The sequence below is a fragment of the Fukomys damarensis genome, unplaced genomic scaffold (assembly GCF_012274545.1).
Source record: "Fukomys damarensis isolate Sample0158 unplaced genomic scaffold, DMR_v1.0_HiC HiC_scaffold_16, whole genome shotgun sequence".
Classification (NCBI taxonomy): Eukaryota; Metazoa; Chordata; class Mammalia; order Rodentia; family Bathyergidae; genus Fukomys; species Fukomys damarensis.
In genome coordinates, this window is record NW_022900928.1 from 51,191,995 (window position 1) to 51,213,136 (window position 21,142).

Here is a 21,142-nt window from a genome sequence, read left to right on the forward strand (position 1 = left end):
ACATACATATCTTAAACTAATAATCTCTTCTCTGACTTTACTTTCTCATTCTCTGCTACTTAAGTACAAATATTCTTATCCCTTATTTGCTAAAACTACTTTCTCAGAGTTTATCCAGTGAGGCAGTGTGAGGTGGTTAGGAGTACAGACTGCCTGCTTGCATCTTTATTTCACAACTCTTTTATACTCTGGGACCTTGGAGAAAAGTTACCTGTTATGGTTTGTGTTGTCTAGAAGTTCCCCCAAGCCTCATGCAGTCATAGGTGGGGCTTTTCAGAGGTTGCGGTTCTAGAGTGTGTGATGCTGGGTCAGTGGGTGTGTGGTTACTAAATTAGTCCACTGATTGGTTTAGCATAGTTCTAGGTGTGCATAATGGTGTGAATGCTGTCCAACTTAAGGACATGTAACCTGGATAGAACATAAGGGACAGAAAGAGGGCTGCTGTCATCACTTGCTGCTTCTTCAATACTTCACCATTTTGCTGCTTTCTGCCCACCATCAACAGTTTCTCCTTTATGGTAACACCCTGCCTTGGATACAGCTAACTATGAACTGAAACCTCTACAAACTGAGAGGTACAATAAACCTTTGCTCCTATAACTTTGGGTGATGTGTATTTTGTCTCAGCAATGAGAAAAGTAGCTAAAGCATTGCCTAATGTTACTACAGCTCAATTTCCTCCTTTTCAGAATGAGGATTGTTGTGTGGATTAAATGACTTAATATATGTACACAAAAACAATTAAATGTTAGTTGGTGTCATCACTCTTATTATTTCACTTGACATTTGCAGTTCTAACACTCTGACACTATTGATGACCTTTATTATCTATATTAGAAATCAGAGTATATATATCTTTAATTTTAAATTTCTAGTTGATGTCTTATGAAATTGAAATGAAGAGGACAACACCTTAGCAATTTAAATCGACAGACATTAAAATTATTTGTTCTTTCACAGCTTGCCCAGAGATAAATTCAGGAAATTCTTATTTGAGAAAAAAAAAATACTTGTGCAGAAGATGGAAAAATAACCTCAGTCAAAATAAAGTGGAAACACAGAAAATGATTCACAGGCTACCACATGACTTGCAAGTCTGCAAAAATTGTTAAAAAGTTATATAAGCAGCAGATAAAGGTACAAGATCCCGATAATGAATATAACTGTACTGTATACCTAAAATGTACCAATAAACTCAATAAAAGAAAAAAATAAAATAAGTAAATAAGCAGCAGGTAAATAATAAGCAGGTAAAGCAGTGTCATACAGAGAGAGAGAGAGAGAGAGAGAGAGAGAATAACCTGAGAGTGTATTTTTGTAACAATAGCTGTTTCAGCCAATTGTAAAAGTCAATCACAGGCAGCCAGCTGGTTATACCATGCCCAAATAAGGCAAATGCCTAGCTACAGCAAATCAGGTGATTTCTCTACTTTGCTTTTGGCACCTTTGTTTGTGTGTGTGTGTGTGTGTGTGTTTATTTGTTTGGGTGGCGTTGGTACCAGGGATTGAACTCGGGTCTTTGCATTTGTGAACTCTGCTTTGCTTCTGTTTTGAGCCTATAAATCTTGCAGCTCTTGCTGCTAGGTAGAGCTCATGATGCTGGGTATTTCTGGCTCATAATGCTGCCTGATTTAATGATGAATTGCTCTTTTCTCAAATAAAATAATTTGTGTGAAGTTTTTTATTAGCACAGTATTCAAATTAAGTTATGTGAACATACTTTGTAACTACAAAGTGGTTATCAGCTTTTTTCTTTTCCTTTTCTTTTTTTTTTTTTTTTTTTTTTTTTTTTTGGTACTAGGGATCGAACTTGGGTCTTTGCGCTTGTGAGGCAGGTGGCAGAACCACTGAGCTAAATCTCCAGCCCTATTAGCTTCTTTCGTAAATAAAGTATAATTAGCAATTTATGAGGTCACCAGTTAATGAACTTGAGTATCTAGTAGCAATCACATGTTTAACAAGTTTGAAGCCTAACTTATTTTCCTTCTTCCATCCCTGTACTCATTCTTTCCAATTTTCTTAAATAGAATATTTCTTTAAGCAGTTTTTCCAGCCCTATATCTGACAATCATATTTGACCTTTATCCCCATATGCACACTCACTGCAATCATCTATCAACACATCTCAGTAGCACAGGGTTCAAATTTTAAACACTGTTTGCTACCACTTTCACTAGCATTGTAGTCCAAGTCTCTGTCACCTTTCTCCTAACCTGCTATGATAATCTAACTATCCTTGTTGTTTCTGGTCTTGCCCTCTATAGTCTAGTTTTCCTACAGTAGTTACAATGATCCTTTTTAAAGGTTAAATGAGAATGTCTAAACTCAAAACTCTCCAGTAATTTTCCCTCCATTAGAAGTTGAATTATATATTAAGTCCTTAGTTATCTTTTAAGTCCCCACTGAACTGGGGCATATACTTCTTCAGTCTCAGATATTAGCATACTTCTCCTACCTAGTTCTTCTATAGATAAAGTGGTCTTGATGTTAATAGATCAATATGATTTTATTCTCAGAGCCTTTTGTACTTATAACTTTTATCCCTGTCATATTCTTCATCTAGATATTTAAATGGCAATCTCTTTTCTTTCATTCAGACCTCTGACCTAATTTTCCTTCCAAGGGACCTTCCCTAAGTATTCTATCTAAAATAGAACTGACATCAATTTCTATCCCCCACACTATCCATTTTTTTCCTTATAGCACCTTTTAGTACATAAAGTATCCTTTTGGAAAAGAGAAATAAATATGTTTTATGACTATAAGGCTTTGAATTTTTTATTCATTATCATATCCCACTATCTGCAAAGTTCTTGGCATACAATAAGAATTGTAAAGTATGGAAGAATTAAGCATTATAGGGCTGGCAATAGTACTTGTCTAGCATATTCCATGCTGTAAATTCAATCCCTAGTACAACAAAAGATAATTTTATATTAAATTCTGATGTCACTTCTGACAAAATAGAGATTTTACTGTGTTCTCAATTGCTTTAACATTTGCTTTTCCTTTCAAACATAAAGTGTATAAAATCCTCTTTAGCATTCTATTATCAAAATATATTTACAGGAAGCCTCAGTTTTGTAGAATTCAGGATTATTCAATTTAAGTAGAATGTGGAAAATCTGCTTAATATTTTGAAGACAGAATTTTTAAAAATTTCTAAACTGTGATCTTAAATTTGGCAATCTTAAGTGTAAGATTTACTTTCTTCTTAGTTTATTATCATAAAGCAGCACTTAAGTGAATAATGATTACATATGCAAGCATTTGTAAGTAACTGAGAAAGAAAACAGAGGATTCCACTTAGTGGTAAATAACATTCCATGCAACAAAGCAATAATGTGTCTAAGAGTCGCAAGTCACCAAATTTATAAGAGAAATAGCTAAACTTTCAGGAAAACTGAAATGTCTATATACCTCAAACAACCATCAACTTCTCACTTTTATTTGAACTTTACACTGCCCTACTTTGTTTCCTGTCAAATCATGCCTGGAGAAAGTTGTAATGATAGCAGTGGGAATAAAATCAAGGCCAATTTCTGTGGCTAGGCCAGTTAAAAACTTGCCAAGATAGCTAACTGTCCAAGTGTACACATTTAAGCCTTTCTCTGTTATGATGATATATTTTATCCTTGTGCATGGTTTTGAATGGGACTTAAGCACTTTGTGAAAAACTGGATTTGGTGTGGTATTTTAAAATCTTACTCCCCGGAACACATTCCAACTTGAATCATTATATCCAAGTCTGCAAAAACTCTGTTTTTAATAATTTCAGAAAAGGTTTATAATTTAAAGTCTGAAAAGTAAGAAACTGATTCACAAAGGCAGAGACATTCAAATGGTGAGTGAGCGATCTTTATTTGGTCTGCACAGTTCTGCTTCCAATCTGGGAGTTTTTCCAAAACTAAAAAATAAAAACTGGCTAGATTACAGTCTAAATGTATTTGTATTTTTAGACTGGGCTCCAACAAGAAGTCTCAATCTTTTCCCAAATTTTCACTTGCATAGCCATTAAATTAGTGGCTCAAAACTCCTCATTATTTTCCATACCCCCCTGAAACAATTTCACTGTGATGATCTCTTCTGGCATATCTTCCCAGGAGATTACTAGGTTAAATTTGGACTTCTTTTCAGGCCGCTTTGCTGTGATGGTCCATTTCCAGAATCTGGCACCAAGGCAAGGAGCATTTGGAGCATTGAATAGAAGACTTCATAAGTAGGGCAATGGAGAGGGAATCGCAGAAGCATTTTGGAATGGGTGAGATAACGTAGGGAAGGAAAATTTCACTTCAAGATGCTTTTTTTAGAGATGGTGTTTGAGACAGTGATACCCCAAGTCTCACAACTTAAAATCCCAAAAGATTCCATATTAAATCCAACCCCAAATTATTCCCCAAAATACACATTTCAGAATCTGACAGTGGCATTTTCCCGTATCTGGGGATTTTCCACCTCACTGTCTTTGATCATTCTCAATACCCTCACGAAAACACCCTCATAAAAAGAGAGGGAGGACCAAATGAAACTAACGAAGGATCCAGCCGTCATCTAGGGCAACCACGCGGGTCCCTGGAGAGGCCGGGTTGCTGCCTCCTGAGCAGCGCAGATGGGAGCGCGCTGGGCCTCCAGCGCTTCCTATTGGCTGTTTGGGGCACGCGCCCCGCCCTGCCCTCCCAGGTTTCCGTCGCGAAGGACGCGGCGTCCGTTGGTTGTCAGGCTGTTGTTGTCAGGTTGTTGGCTGCGGCGAGGTCGCTTCCGCCACCTCTGCTATTTCGGGTCAAGGTAGCAGCCGTCGCAGCTGCGGTCGCCACCACAGTCACCAGCTTCGCTGTGTGTGAGCCAGGGCTCCAGCGGGCGACTCCTCAGCGCCTGTGACGGGAGGCCTGAGAGACGGGGTGTGGGGAGAGGACGAACTGAGGAGGAGGAGGCCGGCGCGGCTATGAGGGAGGCGCAGGGGCGAGCCGGGAGGCGGCTCTAAGGTGAAAGATGCTGGCGGGGAGGCCGGGAGCCCAGAGCGCGGACCCCGGCCTGGGCCCTGAATCCGCGGACATCCTCGGCAGAGCCCCCCTCACCCTTCGGGAGAGCGGCGGGCGTCACCGACCCGGCGCTTACTTGTATCCTTCCCAGCCTGTGGCCGCCGCCCGGGGTGGCAGTGTTCCAAGTGGGGCTTGTTTTATGGTCTGGTTTTTGTTTTGTTTGTTTTGTTGTGTTTTTCCCTTAAATTCCCATTGCTGCTAACGCAACGTGATCCAAACGAGCAAGTGATCCTCATGCGGGTATTTGCTTTAGCAACTATCATTTTTTTCAGTTTGGTCCTAGATGATACCATTTTATTCCTGTGGCTCCTTCTTCCCCCGCCACCCTGTTATCCCACCCCGTGTCTCCAACTTCGTTGTCAGTTTTTCATAGATTTTTAAAATAAATATGTATTCTGTGGGGAGGATTTTTTGCCCTCTAGAATTATGCCATTCCCTGCTTGTATATTTGCCACTTTCTGATTAATCATGCTACTTAGAGAAATTGTACAAATAAAATATTTTGCTAGTCTGAAGATCTGTTTTAACAGTCTAGCACATCCCTGATGCATTTACCAGAGCTGCTAAGCCCTACCACAATTTGGTCATTTGTTTTGTTTTCCATCTCTACCCAGTCCGTTGTCAGAGGGACAGCAGAGAGGAAATGAACCTTCATGGTTTGAATTATTTCTCATTTTTCTTTAAGAATTGGTTGAGCCTACCTTTAATATTGCTGTTGATTATACTGTAGAAAATTGAGAGAGTGAAATGGTCTTTTTTTTCAAAATGTATGAATCATGTTTATTCTTTCATACTATGTTATAATAATTAGAATTTAACCTTTGCATTCTCAAAGGACTTTGGCAGTGATGGTGCTGCGTAATTATCTTAAAGGAGTGTCTTCTCTTTCCAAGTTAACCTTCCCACCCCACCCCCATTCCATCCTGGTTTTCTTACCCCATTGTCTCCAACTTCTGGGATAATTTTTATATTATGAATTTAACAGCAAACCATCAATTTCTACTGAGTTTCAGCTCTTTGGTAAGCTGTAGTGTAGGTTCTAGGGACACAGATCCACTGAAAAAGGCAGGTCTGTACAGACCTTCCCCTCTCCTCTAATGTTTTCTTCAAGCTTCCATCCCTTCTTTTATTTCTTTGGCCAAGTTCTCAAAGCAGTTATCTGCAATAGCAGCTTCTACCTCCTCTCATCTATTCATCATTGAGCTGGTTCCATTTGTTTTACTATACTTGGTTACTTTTAAGTAACCAAGTTTTAAGTGATTTCAATAAAAGACCTAAAGTGATTGATAAAATCCAACCACTTTTGCTTATATGTATGGGTGCATCTGTGTGTGGGTGTTTGGTGGCTTATATATGTTTTGCTAGCATTACATATATAATTTTGTGTAATATGTATTTTAATTGTTATAAAGAGAATTTGGACATAATAAAATGTAGCACTAAATCACTTCTTGGCCTTTTGACCAAGATCCAGTTTAAGAATATTTTTCACCTAAAGAAACAGTAAAGCACCTTATATAAGTTTTTTGGGGGGTAAGTATTATGGATGTTCTAAGTTTCTGTAGTGTTTCCATTGAATTCCTAGTGCAGAGAAGATGCTCACGTTTACGAAGTGAATGACTAAATGGAACAAAAAAGAAAACAAGTGAAAGAATCAGAGCCTTTTAAAAAGCATGTCTTGAGCCGGGCGTGGTGGCACATGCCTGTAATCCCAGCACTCAGGAGGCTGAGGCAAGATCACTGTTAGTTCAGACCAACCTGGGCTACATAGTGAGTTCCAGGTCAGTCTCAACTACCTAGTGAGACCCTGTCTCAAACAAACAAAAAAAAAAAAAAAAAAGCATGTCTTGATAAAAATTTTAATTGTAATCTCCAAATGTGAGTGCAATACTTAGGAGAAGCCATCCAACTTTTTGTTGAAGATATTTTATAACTACAGTTAGAATTTCTTAGTTGTAAAGGCTGTAAAAAATACAACTTTATAAAGTTATCTGATCAAATTAACTGAATTTCTACACTTCAGTCTCTTAAGAGTCCAAATAGAAATAATTTGTTAATCCCAGCATTTGGGAGGCTGAGGAAGGAGGATCACTGGGAGTTCAAGACCAGCCTGGGCTACATAGTGAGTTCCAGGTCAGTCTCAACTACATAGTGAGACCCTGTCTCAAAAAAAAAAAAAAAAGAAAGAAAGTTTGTTAAGAAAAAGAAGAGCTCTTATAGTATGCCTTTTTCTCACAAATATCCTGATTTAGACCCATTTTATCTTAACACCTTGCCTCTCTTTCTTACCCATTTTATACCCAATTACTTTTTATTTAGACATATTCTCTCACCAACAGCCTTGGGTCTTCATACCCCTATTCTGCTTCAACCACCCAGAAGCTAGTATTGTCCCCCTTCTCTACTCTTCCATGTCAAAAATAAAAATGTTGGCAGAGAAAATCACAAGACAATACAGATGGTACCACAAAAGAGTCCCAGCTTCATTTAAACAGGAATAGGGTAATCACTTCTTGCTGCCTATGCCCAACGCCATTCTCAGTAGATTGTTTTACCACTTAATAAAATATAGATGCTATGAATTCCCTCAGGTCCCTACCAACAAACAATACAAATGCATACACTTTCATCCACTTGTTCCCCCACCCCCCAGGTTCACTGATCAAATACCACTTTTACTTTAGAAAATGAATCCACCAAAAAAAAAAAAAAAAAAAAAAAAAAAAAAAAGAAACCTGCCCTCTCCCACAGCTACATAGCCGCGACTGCTCACTGAAAGAAAATGAACACCAATGTATATCCTTATTTCTGTCTATTTTCTTTTCCCTCAGTGGCTCCAGAATATAAACTTTTCCACCTCTCTTATAATTAACTTTCAATTTCTCTTCATGGCCTTCTTTTTCCTTAGCCTACAAATGTGTTCAGTTCTTAAAAATCCTTAAAATTAGGTATACTAACAAATCCTTTGATCAAAGATCCTTTTAACTGTATTCTGACATTATCTGTTTCTTATTCAGAACTCTAAAAATGAATAGTCCATATTCAATATCTCTATCAAGTCGTATTTTATTCTACATTCCAAAATTAAATTTGAGCAGCAGAGAAGGATGCAAATAAACGTAAAATTCTAAAAGAAAACTGACAAAAAACAGTTCCTCATTTTTCTTTGTTTGAATATATAGTAACTTTACCTTTTAAAGAAAAGTAATTTCCAAGAAAAAATATTCAAAGGTAACATTAATTTAAAACTTTAAGGAGAAATTGTATAATTAAATAAAACTTGAAATATCATGAGAAAATACTAACATTAATTGATAGAGTTAATATCTACATTATCCTACTTCTATTGAACTTCCTGAAATTGATTTTTTAGAATTGATTTTTTTAGAAATCAATTTCTCAGTAGATAAATGGCCATTGACCTAAAGTAATGATTTTTCAAAGAAGAAAATTAAAATTAGCACTTAACATAGAAAGTATTCTAGTTTGCTAATGCTCACATAATAAAACATAGTTTTTCATCCTTTGTTTCAAAAAATCTTATCATATGTTAATGAGGTTTTGAAACTTGTATTTCTAAGTGCATATAAATTTGTTTAATCTCTTGAGAAGCCAATTTTTTACTAATGCATTAAAAGATACAAACTTTTCATCCTGTTAATTCTACCTCAGAGAATTTTCTCCAATGAGATCCTTCAGCAAATTTTTATCAAGCCATTAGCATATTCTAAGAACCATAAATATTAAAAAATAAAGTTGAAAAACAGACCAGGTTGTAGATTGCTATATAAATACAAGCCTAAGAATCTGAGATGTATTACAAAAATGATAGGTGCTTTTGGAGAACAACAAAGAATAGCAAAATCAGAGTTGCATATATAGTTGGTTTTGTGGAGGTTCGACAAGAGGTCCACTTTTAAGCATAAGGAAATGTGTTAGAAGAGTAGCGAAGTAGTTCAGGCAAGTGATTTAGAGTGCCTAGATCACACAGATGAAAGAGAATCAAGATAGCTTTAATAGACTTGGCAAGAAAAGAGATTGTATGATGCATAGTTACTTGTGATGGCAATATATTTTAAACAACCTAATTGGAGAAAGGCTAAATTTGACGATAGATATTAATAGTATTTTTTGTTTTGTTAATATTAAATATATTTTTAAAATCTTTCCTCTTAAACAGATGTTTAAAAGCATTTCTTGTGGAAATACCCTGCATTTATGGTACAGCTTGGAAAAATCAAACGTTAACTATTTAATATTTTTTAAATTGAATTATGAAAAGATGCAAAGGCAACAGCATTCTTTATAATTCATCAGGCAAGAATTGTTTTATATTTATTATATATAGTCATTTTTATTAAATTTTAAACTATATAGTTGTCAAAACATGAACATTACTTTGTGATTTTCATTATCCTCTTGTGATGAAATTTCAAGCATGTTAAACAGAATTGTCTCCATCTGTAGCTTAGTCCCCTATACCTCTCACCTGACCCAGAGCAACTTGTCTTTGACACTTCCATTGTGTTTCCCTGTGTTCCCTGAATGAAGTCATATTTTCCTTTACTGCTGAAGTATGACTTTTGTAGCTAACAATTTGTTGACATCTAGCACCTAATAAAGAGGACTATATTTGAGAAAAATAAGATATCTATAGCTATTTCTGTGCTAGCCAGGAACCAGATTTCCTTCCTTTTTTGTCTCATTCTTATAAATTGATCAAAAGAAAACTTTCAGTAAAAAAAAAAAATCATGTATGTAAGTGTGTTTGGGTGTTTGTCTGAGGTAGTACAAAATTCTATTAAAAAGTGAAAGGGCTAAAGGAGAAGGGGAAGGGTAGAGGAAAGGAAATAAAGGACAAGAAAAAATATGAGAAAAAGAAAAAATGGAAACAAAGTCTTTGTAAATAGGGGAGGGTGGAGTGGGTAAGGAAGGGCAGAGGTATGGGGGAAAATGAGAACCAAGATCTCATGTAAAGGTACAAGATCCCAATGATTAATGTAACTGTACTGTATAAAATGTACCAATAATCTCAATAATTACAAACAGTGAAAGTGAAATGACTTCTGTCCTATGGTAGAAAGAGCAATATGTAGTTGAAACAAATAAACTTCCATTAGCAAAAATTCAAACAGCCAAAAATATATAATAGAGTTTCTTTTTAATATTGATGTCAAAGTACCATAGGATCCTGACATTAACATTTTGAGTTAACAAATCAGCATAACTTGTTGAATATATTTCTTGTAGTCTATATTACCATTAAAAACCAATTTATAACATTAATTAAATGGATCTCTTAAAGAGAAGTTTAGGCCTTAGTTTTTGGGAAAAAAATTTTAAACAGCTTTTTATTCTTAAAAAAAAAATGACCATGTTTTCGGATCTAATTTCAGTGTGACTTCACATGCATCTACTTCCAGTGATGAGGCACTAAATAATTGAGTGATACTTCAGTGGCCATTTTTAAAATTCAAAATTGTGGAAAAGTAGAGCAGTACTGTGGCAAATTTGATTAATTATATATAATAAATTTCAAATGAATGGATGAGGAGGATAAACAGAATATTACATTTTCTCTAGAAAACTTTGGGATAAACAGATAACTATGCACAGTTGATTGTTTTTTTTTTCATAATCTGGCTTTAAATCACTAATAGCTATATTCCCAAACATTCCAATTATATTTCTAGTTGATTTTTTAATATTTAAGTGACTTTTATAAATGATCTGTTGAAACATTTAATTTATCTACTTTTTCATAGTGAAATATAACCTTCTTTCATTTTTTATATTCTTATCTCTGAAGCCCCTTGTTAGTAAATATTCAGATATCTGTGCAATGAATAAAGGTATGCAGTCTCCTGGTTTGGGCTCATAGTTTCTAAAAATAATTTATTTTCCCCCAAAGAAAGTGAGATATCTTAAATTCTAAAACCAAGTCATAATTTTCATATGAAACCTCTTCTGGTCATATACAACTGTGTATGCATACTAATTTTTCAACAAAACATTTTATCATTTGCGCAAAGCTATAAGTTTTAGTCCTGACACCCACTAAAGACATAACTGTTGTTCTTAACTTAATGCTATCTTTAGAGATATGAAAATCCATCTAGAAAAAAATTTAGAAGAAGAACGCCAAATATTACTGCAGCAACAAAAAATGTGTCGAAATCGAGCACGTAAATATTTTGTGGAATCAAACCGGAGAAAAAAGTAAGTAGCTATATTTTGTTCATCAGTGTAAAAATTGCAAGTCAATATAAGTTAATAGCTTCTCTACTTTTATAGCATTTTATGAACATAAGTCATCACATGATATTTTATCTATGAAACACTGATAAAGATTCTCATAGCATTGGAAATTTTATTATTGTTTTCTGCCTAAAGCATAAAGTTGGTGGTATATTTTCTAGTTCACTGATTTATGACTATAGCAATCTTTTCTTATAGAACTTAAAGTGACTATAAAATGTATTATCTTCTTTGTTTTTACTTCATTAGTAGCATAATGTAATTTGATTTTATTATTAAACTTACATAAGTTTTCTATATTGCCACCCTCTTTCACTCAATTACAAAAATAGGGAGAAATAGGAATCATGGCAGAAATGGGATAAATACAATTTTATAAGTGACTGCCCTCAGTAAAGCTTTAAAATAAAGTGAAAATACAAACTATCCAATTACTGCTTAGCATTGTTTAGGATTTTTTTAAATTGTTAGTTTTTTTAAGGCAGCAGTTATGCAATTTGTTATTGTTGTCTTTGCTACTATATCCATATTTCTATCTTACATGAATAGCAGAAAAATCCCAAGAGTTTATTAACTACATTGGGCATATGCTGCAAATCCCATTTGGGGAATACAAAAATTTTTACTGGTAATTTTTTTTCTGACATTACATTTCTTTTTAGATTAACCTTTTCTTTGTCCAAAAATAGTAGAAATTATTTAATACAGCTTATTTTTCTTTTAATTTTGTGTGTATATGTTTCTGCTTTTACTATCTTTTAAATCCTAAAGCTTGTAAACGGCACATGACAGGTATTCAATAGAACTGATTATAGATTTTTAAGTTTATATTGACCACTTGAATTGTGATCATGAAATTTCTTTAAGTATTTTTTTCTTCAGGTACAGACAGTTTCCTTCTGCTATTTTTCAGTTGTATTTTGACAGTGTCAATATGCGTTCCCAGCAGTAGTCAGAGGAAAATGTTCCTAGCTTCAAATGTTTTATTTCCATTAATTGCTTAAAAATCACACATTTATTTTCTTCTTATTTACTGCTTTCTTGAACAACTGTTAGCCAGTATTTTCTTGCATTGTATGTTTTTTAATCACATTTTCAACTTTTCTGTTCTCTCAGTATCTATACTGTTTCCCTCCAGACAAGATATCATTTTATCTTCTTTCTCCAAGAGTTACTGGTTATTTGGGGGCCTGTTGTATAACTGGCATCCTGGTACTTTGTTTTATTGCTCTTGGGAGTTTGAGCCATGATTTCTCTTCTATAGTGTCTCTTTGTTCCTTTTAATATTGTTAATATACTAGGGTACATCCTAACAGAACTTTCTAATATTTTGTAGACCAGGCAATTTTAAGTACACATACACACACACACACACACACACACACAGAGGGAATAAGCTTTATTTTTTTCCTACACTGTTTTCAGTCCACTAGTCAGAATTACCTTCAGATAAATAAGTGACTGGGAATTTATTCATTCAACATGCATACCTAATTGAGTACCAGTGAGGCAACATTATGCTGTAAGAATTTGTTTATTCTTTCACACTTATGGAAATAGCAATAATCTGATTTAGTAACCACATGAAGAATAAAAATTGAAACATTTTTAAGGAGATGAAAAAGAGACTTCAAATAACTTTAGAACACTACAATTAAGCATATAGACTTAAAAGTTCAGATGATGTGACAAAAGACCTACATAACCAATTGGCAAAAAAAGAAAAACAAAGACCAAATTAGAAAAATTACCCAAAGAGAAATAAAGATTGCCAATTAACAGATAAAGGGCAAACACCTTGAAGGAATCACTAAAATTTACTATAAAAAAGTATTAAATATTCTTGGAGCAGAAATAACTATCTAGAGAATCAGTGAAATTAATTATAGTATGAACATGAAGCATGGAATTTGTGAGCTTGATGGAGTTTGGAATTTAACATAAAGAATGAAAAAAATTAGATTAGATTAAAAAGGAATTATGCTTTAAACAATAAATTATATGTATTGAACTTCTATATATCAATATATAGTATAGCTAAAAAAATAGATTCAAACAAGTTTAAATATCAATAGGTTTAAGCCAGGCATTGTGATTCACGCCTGTAATCCCAGCACTCTGGAGGCTGAGGCAGGAGGATCACTGTGAGTTCAAGACCAGCCTGGGCTACATAGTGAGTTCCAGGTCAACCTCAACTACATAGTGAGACCCTGTCTCAAAAATACAAATAAATATATATATATCAATAGGTTTAAATATTTGCAGATAATACACCCATACAATATTAAAATTAGGATATTTAAAAGTTATCTTTGACCTTTTAAAATGTTGTCAAAGATAATGATCATTTATTGACTCAAATAACATTTACTAGGAAACTCCAAGCTTTCATTTCTAGAAGATGAAAAAGTGAATGGCATAATTTTCTGGCCTCAGATAAATAATAAGAGGATGGCAGTCCTATCCAACAAATCCTATGATAGAGTCACCTATGAGGCACTATGAAAGAACATTAATAAACTTCAGAACAAAGAAAAATTCCTTGAAAAGTAGTTTTATTAATTAGCTATGAGCTAGCCAGGGGACATGAAGAGGAAACATGTTTGATTGATTAAGTAAATTTGATAGGAGTCAGGATTAATTATATAGATGGTACATGAAAAAAACACTTAGAAATGGAATAGTTATAGATTATAAAATATTTTAACATTATAAATATTTCTAAAATATGTACATGTGGTGCTCTTTTATGCAGATTATAATATGAGTTTTGATCTTTTACTCATTCCCTAGAATCATTATTGTGAGCATTAGATATTCTATTCTGTTATTGTATTGCTATATTATAATATGTATATATATTATAAAGCCTATTAGGCTTTATTTAGTCTACAATAAGTAGCTTCGGACCAGTTATATTGTAAAATTCTTTTCAACATTTTCAATCATCTCTTACTGTTACCCATAATTTTTTAAATAAAATTAAATTCTTATTTTGAGATAATTGTAAATTCATAGGCAGTTGCAAAAACTATACTGAGAGATTGCGTATACGCTTTACCCAGTTTTCCCCAGTGGTGATATCTTGCATGATTATAGTACAGTATCCCAATCAAGATTATAAAATGCATATGTCCAAGATACAGAATATTTCCATCACCCCAAGGATCCCTCATAGTGCCCTTTCCTGGCCACATTCTTCTCTCTCTCATTCTCAATCCCTTGAAATCACTAATCATTTGTTCTCCATTTCTACAACTGTTTTTCATTTCCAGAATGTTATATAAATGGCGCCATACCATATATAACATTTGGGGATTTCCTTTTTTCCATAACACAATTCTCTGAGACTTATTTAGATTCTTATATGAATAAGTTTTAAGACTATTATTTCATGACATAGATGCACCAGAGTTTGTTTAAAACATTAACCCACTGAAGAATATCTGAGTTATTTCCCATTTGGAGCTGATATGAAATAAATTCACTATAAACATTTCTTTACAGGTTTTTGTATGAACATTTTTTTATTTCTCTAGGATAATAACCAGGAGTACAACTACTAGGTCAGATACAGAGTAGTTGTACATTTAGTATTTTAAGCAACTGCCAACTGTTTTTCAGAATAACTGATCAAACCTGCAACAATGTAAGAGTAATATAGTTTTTCTATATTCTCACTAACATTTGGTGCTATGAACAATATTTTATTTTAGCTGTTGTGACAAATACATAGTGGCTTTATCTTACATTTTCCTAATGATTAAAGATGCTGAGTAATATCTTTCATGTGCTTATTTGCCATCTGTCTCTCAGCTTTAGTAAAACTTCTCTTCATATCTTTTATCCATTTCTAAATGGATTATTTGCTCTTTTGTTGAGTATTGAAGTTCTACATATATTCTAGATACTAGTCCTTTATCAGATATATCATATATAAATACTTTCTCCCACCTGAGAGGTTGTCTTTCCATCTTCTTAATATGGAGTCTTTGCCAAAGGAAAAGTTCTGAATTTTAACAAAGTCCAGTTTACCAATTTTTCCTTTTATGGACTGTGCTTTTAGTGTCAAAACCAAGTATTCTTTACTCAGTCCTAGATCCTGAAGTTTTTCTCCTTTGTTCTGTCCTAAAAGTTTCATCATTTTATGTTTCACAGTTAATTCTGTGATCTATTTCAAATTAATTTTTATATAAAATGTAAGGTGTAAATCCAGGTTTTAGAATTTTGGTTGTTGTGGGATTTTGGAGGGTTTGGTTTGGATTGGGGTGGGTGTTTTGTGGGAGCTGGGGTTTGCCTGTGAATGTCCAATTTTTCAACTTTATTTATTGAAAAGCCTATCTTTCCTCCATGAATTACTTTTACACCCTGTCAAAAATCAACTTGTCCATCTCTGACTCTCTTTCTCATTCTGTTTTCTATCTACTCCTCCACTAACACTAAGAAATTTTGACTATTGTAGCTATATAACAAGTCTTCAAATTTTGTGAATTGATTCCCTACTTTATTATTTTTCAAAATTACTTTAGGTGTCCTAATTGTTTTTCCTTTATATATAAAATTTAGAATAACCTCATCTAAACCTGAAAAAATATTGTTGGGATTTTGAAAAGAACTGTGAGATGGAGAGAATTGATATCTTTACTGTGTTAATTCATCTAATCAAACTATTGAGGTTTTATTTCAGTTTTTAGATTTTTCAATTTTAAATTTTCTATTTGATTCTTCTTAATAATAATTTCTTATATAATCTACATATTTTCTGTAGCTTTTTATTTTTCCATTCACAAACATTTTTGTAGTTGCTCATTAAAACATTTTTATCATCACTGCTTTATAATCTTTGTCAGATAATTCCCACTTTCTGCCATCTGTTGCTGGCATTTATTGATTTTTTTTCATTCACTTTGAAATCTTCCTGGTTCTTGGAATGACAAACAATTTTTAATTGAAACTGAATCTTTTCATAGTGTAAGATTACAACTTATTTAAAATTTCAACTTTAGTTGGCTTTCTGTTACAGTGTAGATCTAAAATGTTTCCCCAAAGTATGGTGTGTTTAGATATGGGACTTTAGGAAGGTAACTGGATCATGTGGATGCTGTACCCATTAGTGAATTAATCCATTGATGAATTCATAGGTGAATGTGCTGTTAGGAGATAGGGCCACGTTGGAGGTGGGTAAATGGGAGTGTGACCTAGATGGATATTCTTGTCCCCAGTCCCTTCCTCTCTCCGTGCTTGCTGGCTACCATGGGATGAGAAGCTTTCCTCCACTAGGTCATTCTGCTGTGCCGTGTCTGCCTTGTAGCCAGCCAGCTAAGGACTGAACCTTCTGAAATTGTTCTCTCTCTCTCTCTCTCTCCCTCTCTCACACACACACATTGGGTTTATTGGTACATTTTAGATACACAGTACAGTTACATTCATCATTGGGATCTTGTACCTTTACATGACAGGTCTCGGTTCTCATTTTTTCCCCTTGTCCCTGCCCTCCTGACCCCCCTCCTCCCCTCCCCATTTACAAACACTTTATTTCCATTTTTTCATTTTCTCCTATTTTTTTATTTTCCCTTATTACCTTTTCCCTACCCTTCCCACTTTCCCTACACCTTTAGCCCTTTTCTTCCTATTTTTTATTGTCAGTTATATCATTAGGATCCTATGTACTATTATAGTTTTTCACAGCAGAGAAACTATTCAGTATTTACACGTGTGACTTATTTCTTTCACTTAGGAGTATATCCTCAATATGTATCCATTTTCCTATGAATGAATCTAATTTCTCATTCTTTATGGTTGAGTAGTATTCCATTTTATAGAAAAAAATCACATCTTTATCCAGTCTCCAACTGATGGAGAAATGGGCTGTTTCCAAGTTTTAGCTATTACATATTGTGCCACTATAAACATAGGTGCACATATATCACTGTGATATGATTCTTTTAACCTCTCCTTAAGTTTCAGGTGTCAGTTATTTTGACCCAATGATAGAAAATCAACTAATATACTCTGTCTCATTGCTGTAGCAGGGAAAGAAAGAATGCCTTACTACTGACAGATGGAGGTAGAGAAGTCTAGGTCCATTACTCTGCCTCTAAACACCAGAGATGTGGGAGGGCTCTTTATTACTACTTGGCAGTAGTGGGGGGTCTACAACAATGAGAATGGCCTGTCACTGTCGGACAGTAGTGTAAGTCACGTTTCTCCACAAGCTTCCTCAGATACTGCCCAAATATGGAAAGGTAGGGGAAAGGGTGAGGGGGAAAGTCCAGGCTTCCCACAAAGTCTTTACTAATACCTGGCCTGAAGGAAAGCCTCATTGTCAACAGGCAAACACAAAAGTGAGCTTTCAGTTTAGTTTGTCTGACACCATCTCTACAGAAGGGTTGCTACAGGGGAGCCAAGAATAATAATCCAAGCTCTCCATTCAATCTTTGCTTGTTATATGGGAGACTGCCACATTTATTTCTGTGATATTTGAAATGAAGTAGTAGGATTTTTTTTTTTTTGTCTAAAAGTTTTTTACCTTGCTAGACTGCTCTTTTCCTCATATGAAGCAGGAGAGAACAAACTTTTGTTAGGGGTTTTTGTTATGATCTGAGCCTATTAACATTGCCAAGTTGCCAGTTTCTTCCACTCCAGTCAGAGATGTATGAATCAAAAAGAGAACCCAAGGAACTTAATACCATGTTGTTCCTTAGATCCCAAGTTGTCTTGATCCAAGAACCAATCAACATGTTTTTCATCTTTCAGACTCTTATAATGGCATCTATCTACATGAGTCACATTTCACTTAATAATGGGGATAGATTTTGAAAAATCATTAACATCATTACATCATTAGGTGATTTCATCATTGTGTAAATATCATAGAATATACTTAGTGCTAGATGGATAGCTTACTATATATTTAGACTATATGGTATATAACCTCTTGCCTCTAGGCTACAGATCCACAAAGTATGTTGCTATACTGAAAACTGTAGGCGACTTTAACACTAAGGTTAGGTATTTGTATATCTAGATATTTAAAAGGTACAGCAAAAATACTGGACAATAGGATTTTCCCAGCTCCCTTAAAATCTTACAGGATCACCATTGTATACGTGGTCTGTTGTTGATCAAAATGTCATTGTGCATGGCTATGTGAGTATATGCATACATACAGATACACACATATGTACTTTGTTCAGGATTTTTAGTTGTACTTAGTGGGAGAAATAGCAAAAATATGTCTACCTCCATTTTCCCAGAAGCAGAATATTTTTCTTTTTGATGTTATTATTTCTCCTAGAAGCTCCATTGCCTTTTGTCTTTTAGGTTTCTAATATATCATAACCTAGTAAATAGATTATTTTGTTAGAACTGAGTCTGGGATAATAATTATAAATAAGGACACCTATGATTAAAATTTGAGATTTTTATTAATATTCACATTTATTTTGCGTGTTTTCCTCTCCAGCAGTGTAAGGATTATTTTTTACTTTTCATTTGTTTTTTTTTTCCAGTCTAGTAAAAAACAATCTATTGGAAAATACAGTTGTCATTATAGATTTGGGGGAATTCAAATAATTGTATGTCTTGGCAAGTACAAGACTAATGGTCTAGGACATAAATTTATTTGTCAGATAATGAAAACACAATGCATTCTTTGGTTTAGTTTTATATTTTATAGGCTGTGGGAAGTGTTTCTTATTTTTATTTCTAAAAACTATTTGTCCCCAATATGAAAGGATGATACCTTACCCCTAATTTTTTATTTATTTAATTTCTAATTATCTCAAAATATATTTGGGTCTTAAATTTGTATTTCTAAAAAATTGTAACTACGTAAATTTGAAATTCAACTTCTTTTAGAAAAAATAAATGCAGCACAGAAGGCATACTATTAAGTTCTTTTAATACTAGCATTTAGTTTCTGCTGTTAAAGAAGGCTATTGCCTTGATGAATGTTTTTTACTTTTAAGAATCTTTCCCATCAGAAGAAAATAATATTCCATAGTTGTAAACTTTAGGGAAAACAGAACAAACTGTTCGCATGTTGCTTTTATTTAATAAGGTGTTTCACTGTGAGCCAAAGTTTTCTACATCTTTCATGAGGCAGAAGTTGAACAGACCCTTCTGAAGTTATCATGGCAGACTCTTTCTTTTGTGAAAAAGGCTAGTCCCGGGGTTAAGGGAAAGTAGCAACATACTCTTCCAACTCTGACTTCTGTAATGGTAAAGAACGTCTCTCTAATTTTTATTGACAGTTCCTTCTGTTTCCACAGCACTTACAACCATGCTTAGCACATAACAGTACAAAAGAAACTCAGCAACTCATCATTAAGGAATAAAAGTAATGATCACTATAATTGATTGATAAACTTTTTATTATTGGTCCTATCATTCAGCTCAGGAATAGAAAAGTCTGCTTGTCAGTCACATTTTATTGTGTTTAACTTAACTCCATTTAAAACAGACTTTCTATTTCATGGTCCAGGAAATGTATACATTTTAACCCAGAGAACAGGGCCACCTTGGAATGATTTGAAATGATAGAGATATTAATTTAATATCAAACATGACTTTCCAGCCAGACATTGTGACACACACCTGTAGTCCCAGCACTGTTGAAGGCTGAGGCAAGAGGATCCCAAGTTTTCCAGCCTGGGCAATTTAACAAGAACTTGTCTCAATTATTTTTAATGTTTAAAAGGCTGGGGATGTAGCTCAGTTTGAAGGGCCTGTGTCCAATCTGCAATATCACCTTAATTAATTAATTAATTGGACTGGACTAGAGCTGAGTAGTACAATGCCTCTGGGTTCATTCCCCAGTATTACACACACACACACACACACACTCTGAGTATAACAAGTAAACAACTACCTGTTAGCTTCAGAATCTGTCATTCCTCATTAACAAACTTTCATGAATTGGTAATATTTTCTCAATTTCTCAAATGTGCTAATTACTTTTCTTTTTCCCAACTTGGAAGATTTGCCAACTTTCTTTTGTCTAAATTGCTTCTTTTCCTCACTTCATGAATGATACCTGTATTCTGAAATTTTTAGCTTAAATGTCATATCTCCAGAGAAATTACTTATGTAAAGCAGTTTACTTATATAAACTTCTTGTTCACTAAAAGTAAATATTGATGTAGGTAAATTTTTAGGTATGTTACAAATGTTCAGCTACAGCTTCTGTTTTTTCTCTTGACAAAGGATATTAAAAGAAGGTAGAAAGTGATACTGTCAAAGTATGAAGAAACTAGTGAATACAAAAGATGAGGTGTCAACATTGCTTCTCATTGTCACCTCCTATCATTGCTGACTTTCTCTAAAATCTCCCTTCTTTTGAAACACATCATCAAAATATGCCGCTCAGCACTACTCCTTCTTACTTTCAGTCATCTCAACATTTTCTGTTACTTCTTGAAAGCTTTAACACTTGACTCTTTGTGTCTTTTACTACTACTCATTTGACTGTTCTTTGTGATTTTAATATCTTCATAGCCATCCATCCAAGCTGATGGCCTGTCACTCTCTTCAACTTCATTCATTCATTTGCACTTCACTTTGGCTATTATAAGTTAGTTACCCTTCTGCCTCCTAAATCTTAATTTCAGGTGCCTCGACCCCTGATCTACAAAGTCCTGTCTTTTCATTTCACTTTATCTAGTACCCTGAGTTCTGCAATTTAAAGACCCTACCAAGTTATCCAGTCCATTTATCTTTTTGCCATTTTTTGTTTTTTGATTTTTGATTCTTTTTATAATCCCAATCCTCATATCAACACTTCTTTAAAACTGAGCTTTTTACTCTATGGTCTCTCATTTTCATTCTTTTTTTATATACACTCA

The 21,142-nt window shown here is 34.2% G+C and overlaps 1 protein-coding gene across 5 annotated transcripts in view; it reads left to right on the forward strand.

Annotated features, from left to right (window-relative positions):
* The first annotated feature begins 4,664 nt into the window (after window positions 1–4,664).
* Cep126 (centrosomal protein 126) overlaps window positions 4,665–21,142 on the forward strand; it is a 133,437-nt gene continuing 116,959 nt past the window's right edge. For 4 of the 5 annotated variants that reach the window (XR_783882.2, XR_783883.2, XM_010642039.2 and 1 more), the window contains exons 1-2: window positions 4,665–5,117; window positions 11,139–11,258. Coding sequence is in view for 3 of the 5 variants with exons in the window: in XM_010642039.2 (XP_010640341.1) it covers window positions 4,990–5,117; window positions 11,139–11,258 (248 nt within the window). In the remaining 2 variants the exon portion in view is untranslated. Of the gene's footprint in view, window positions 5,118–9,227; window positions 9,357–11,138; window positions 11,259–21,142 lie in introns of those variants that run through there. The other variant, XM_010642041.3, reaches the window with a different exon arrangement.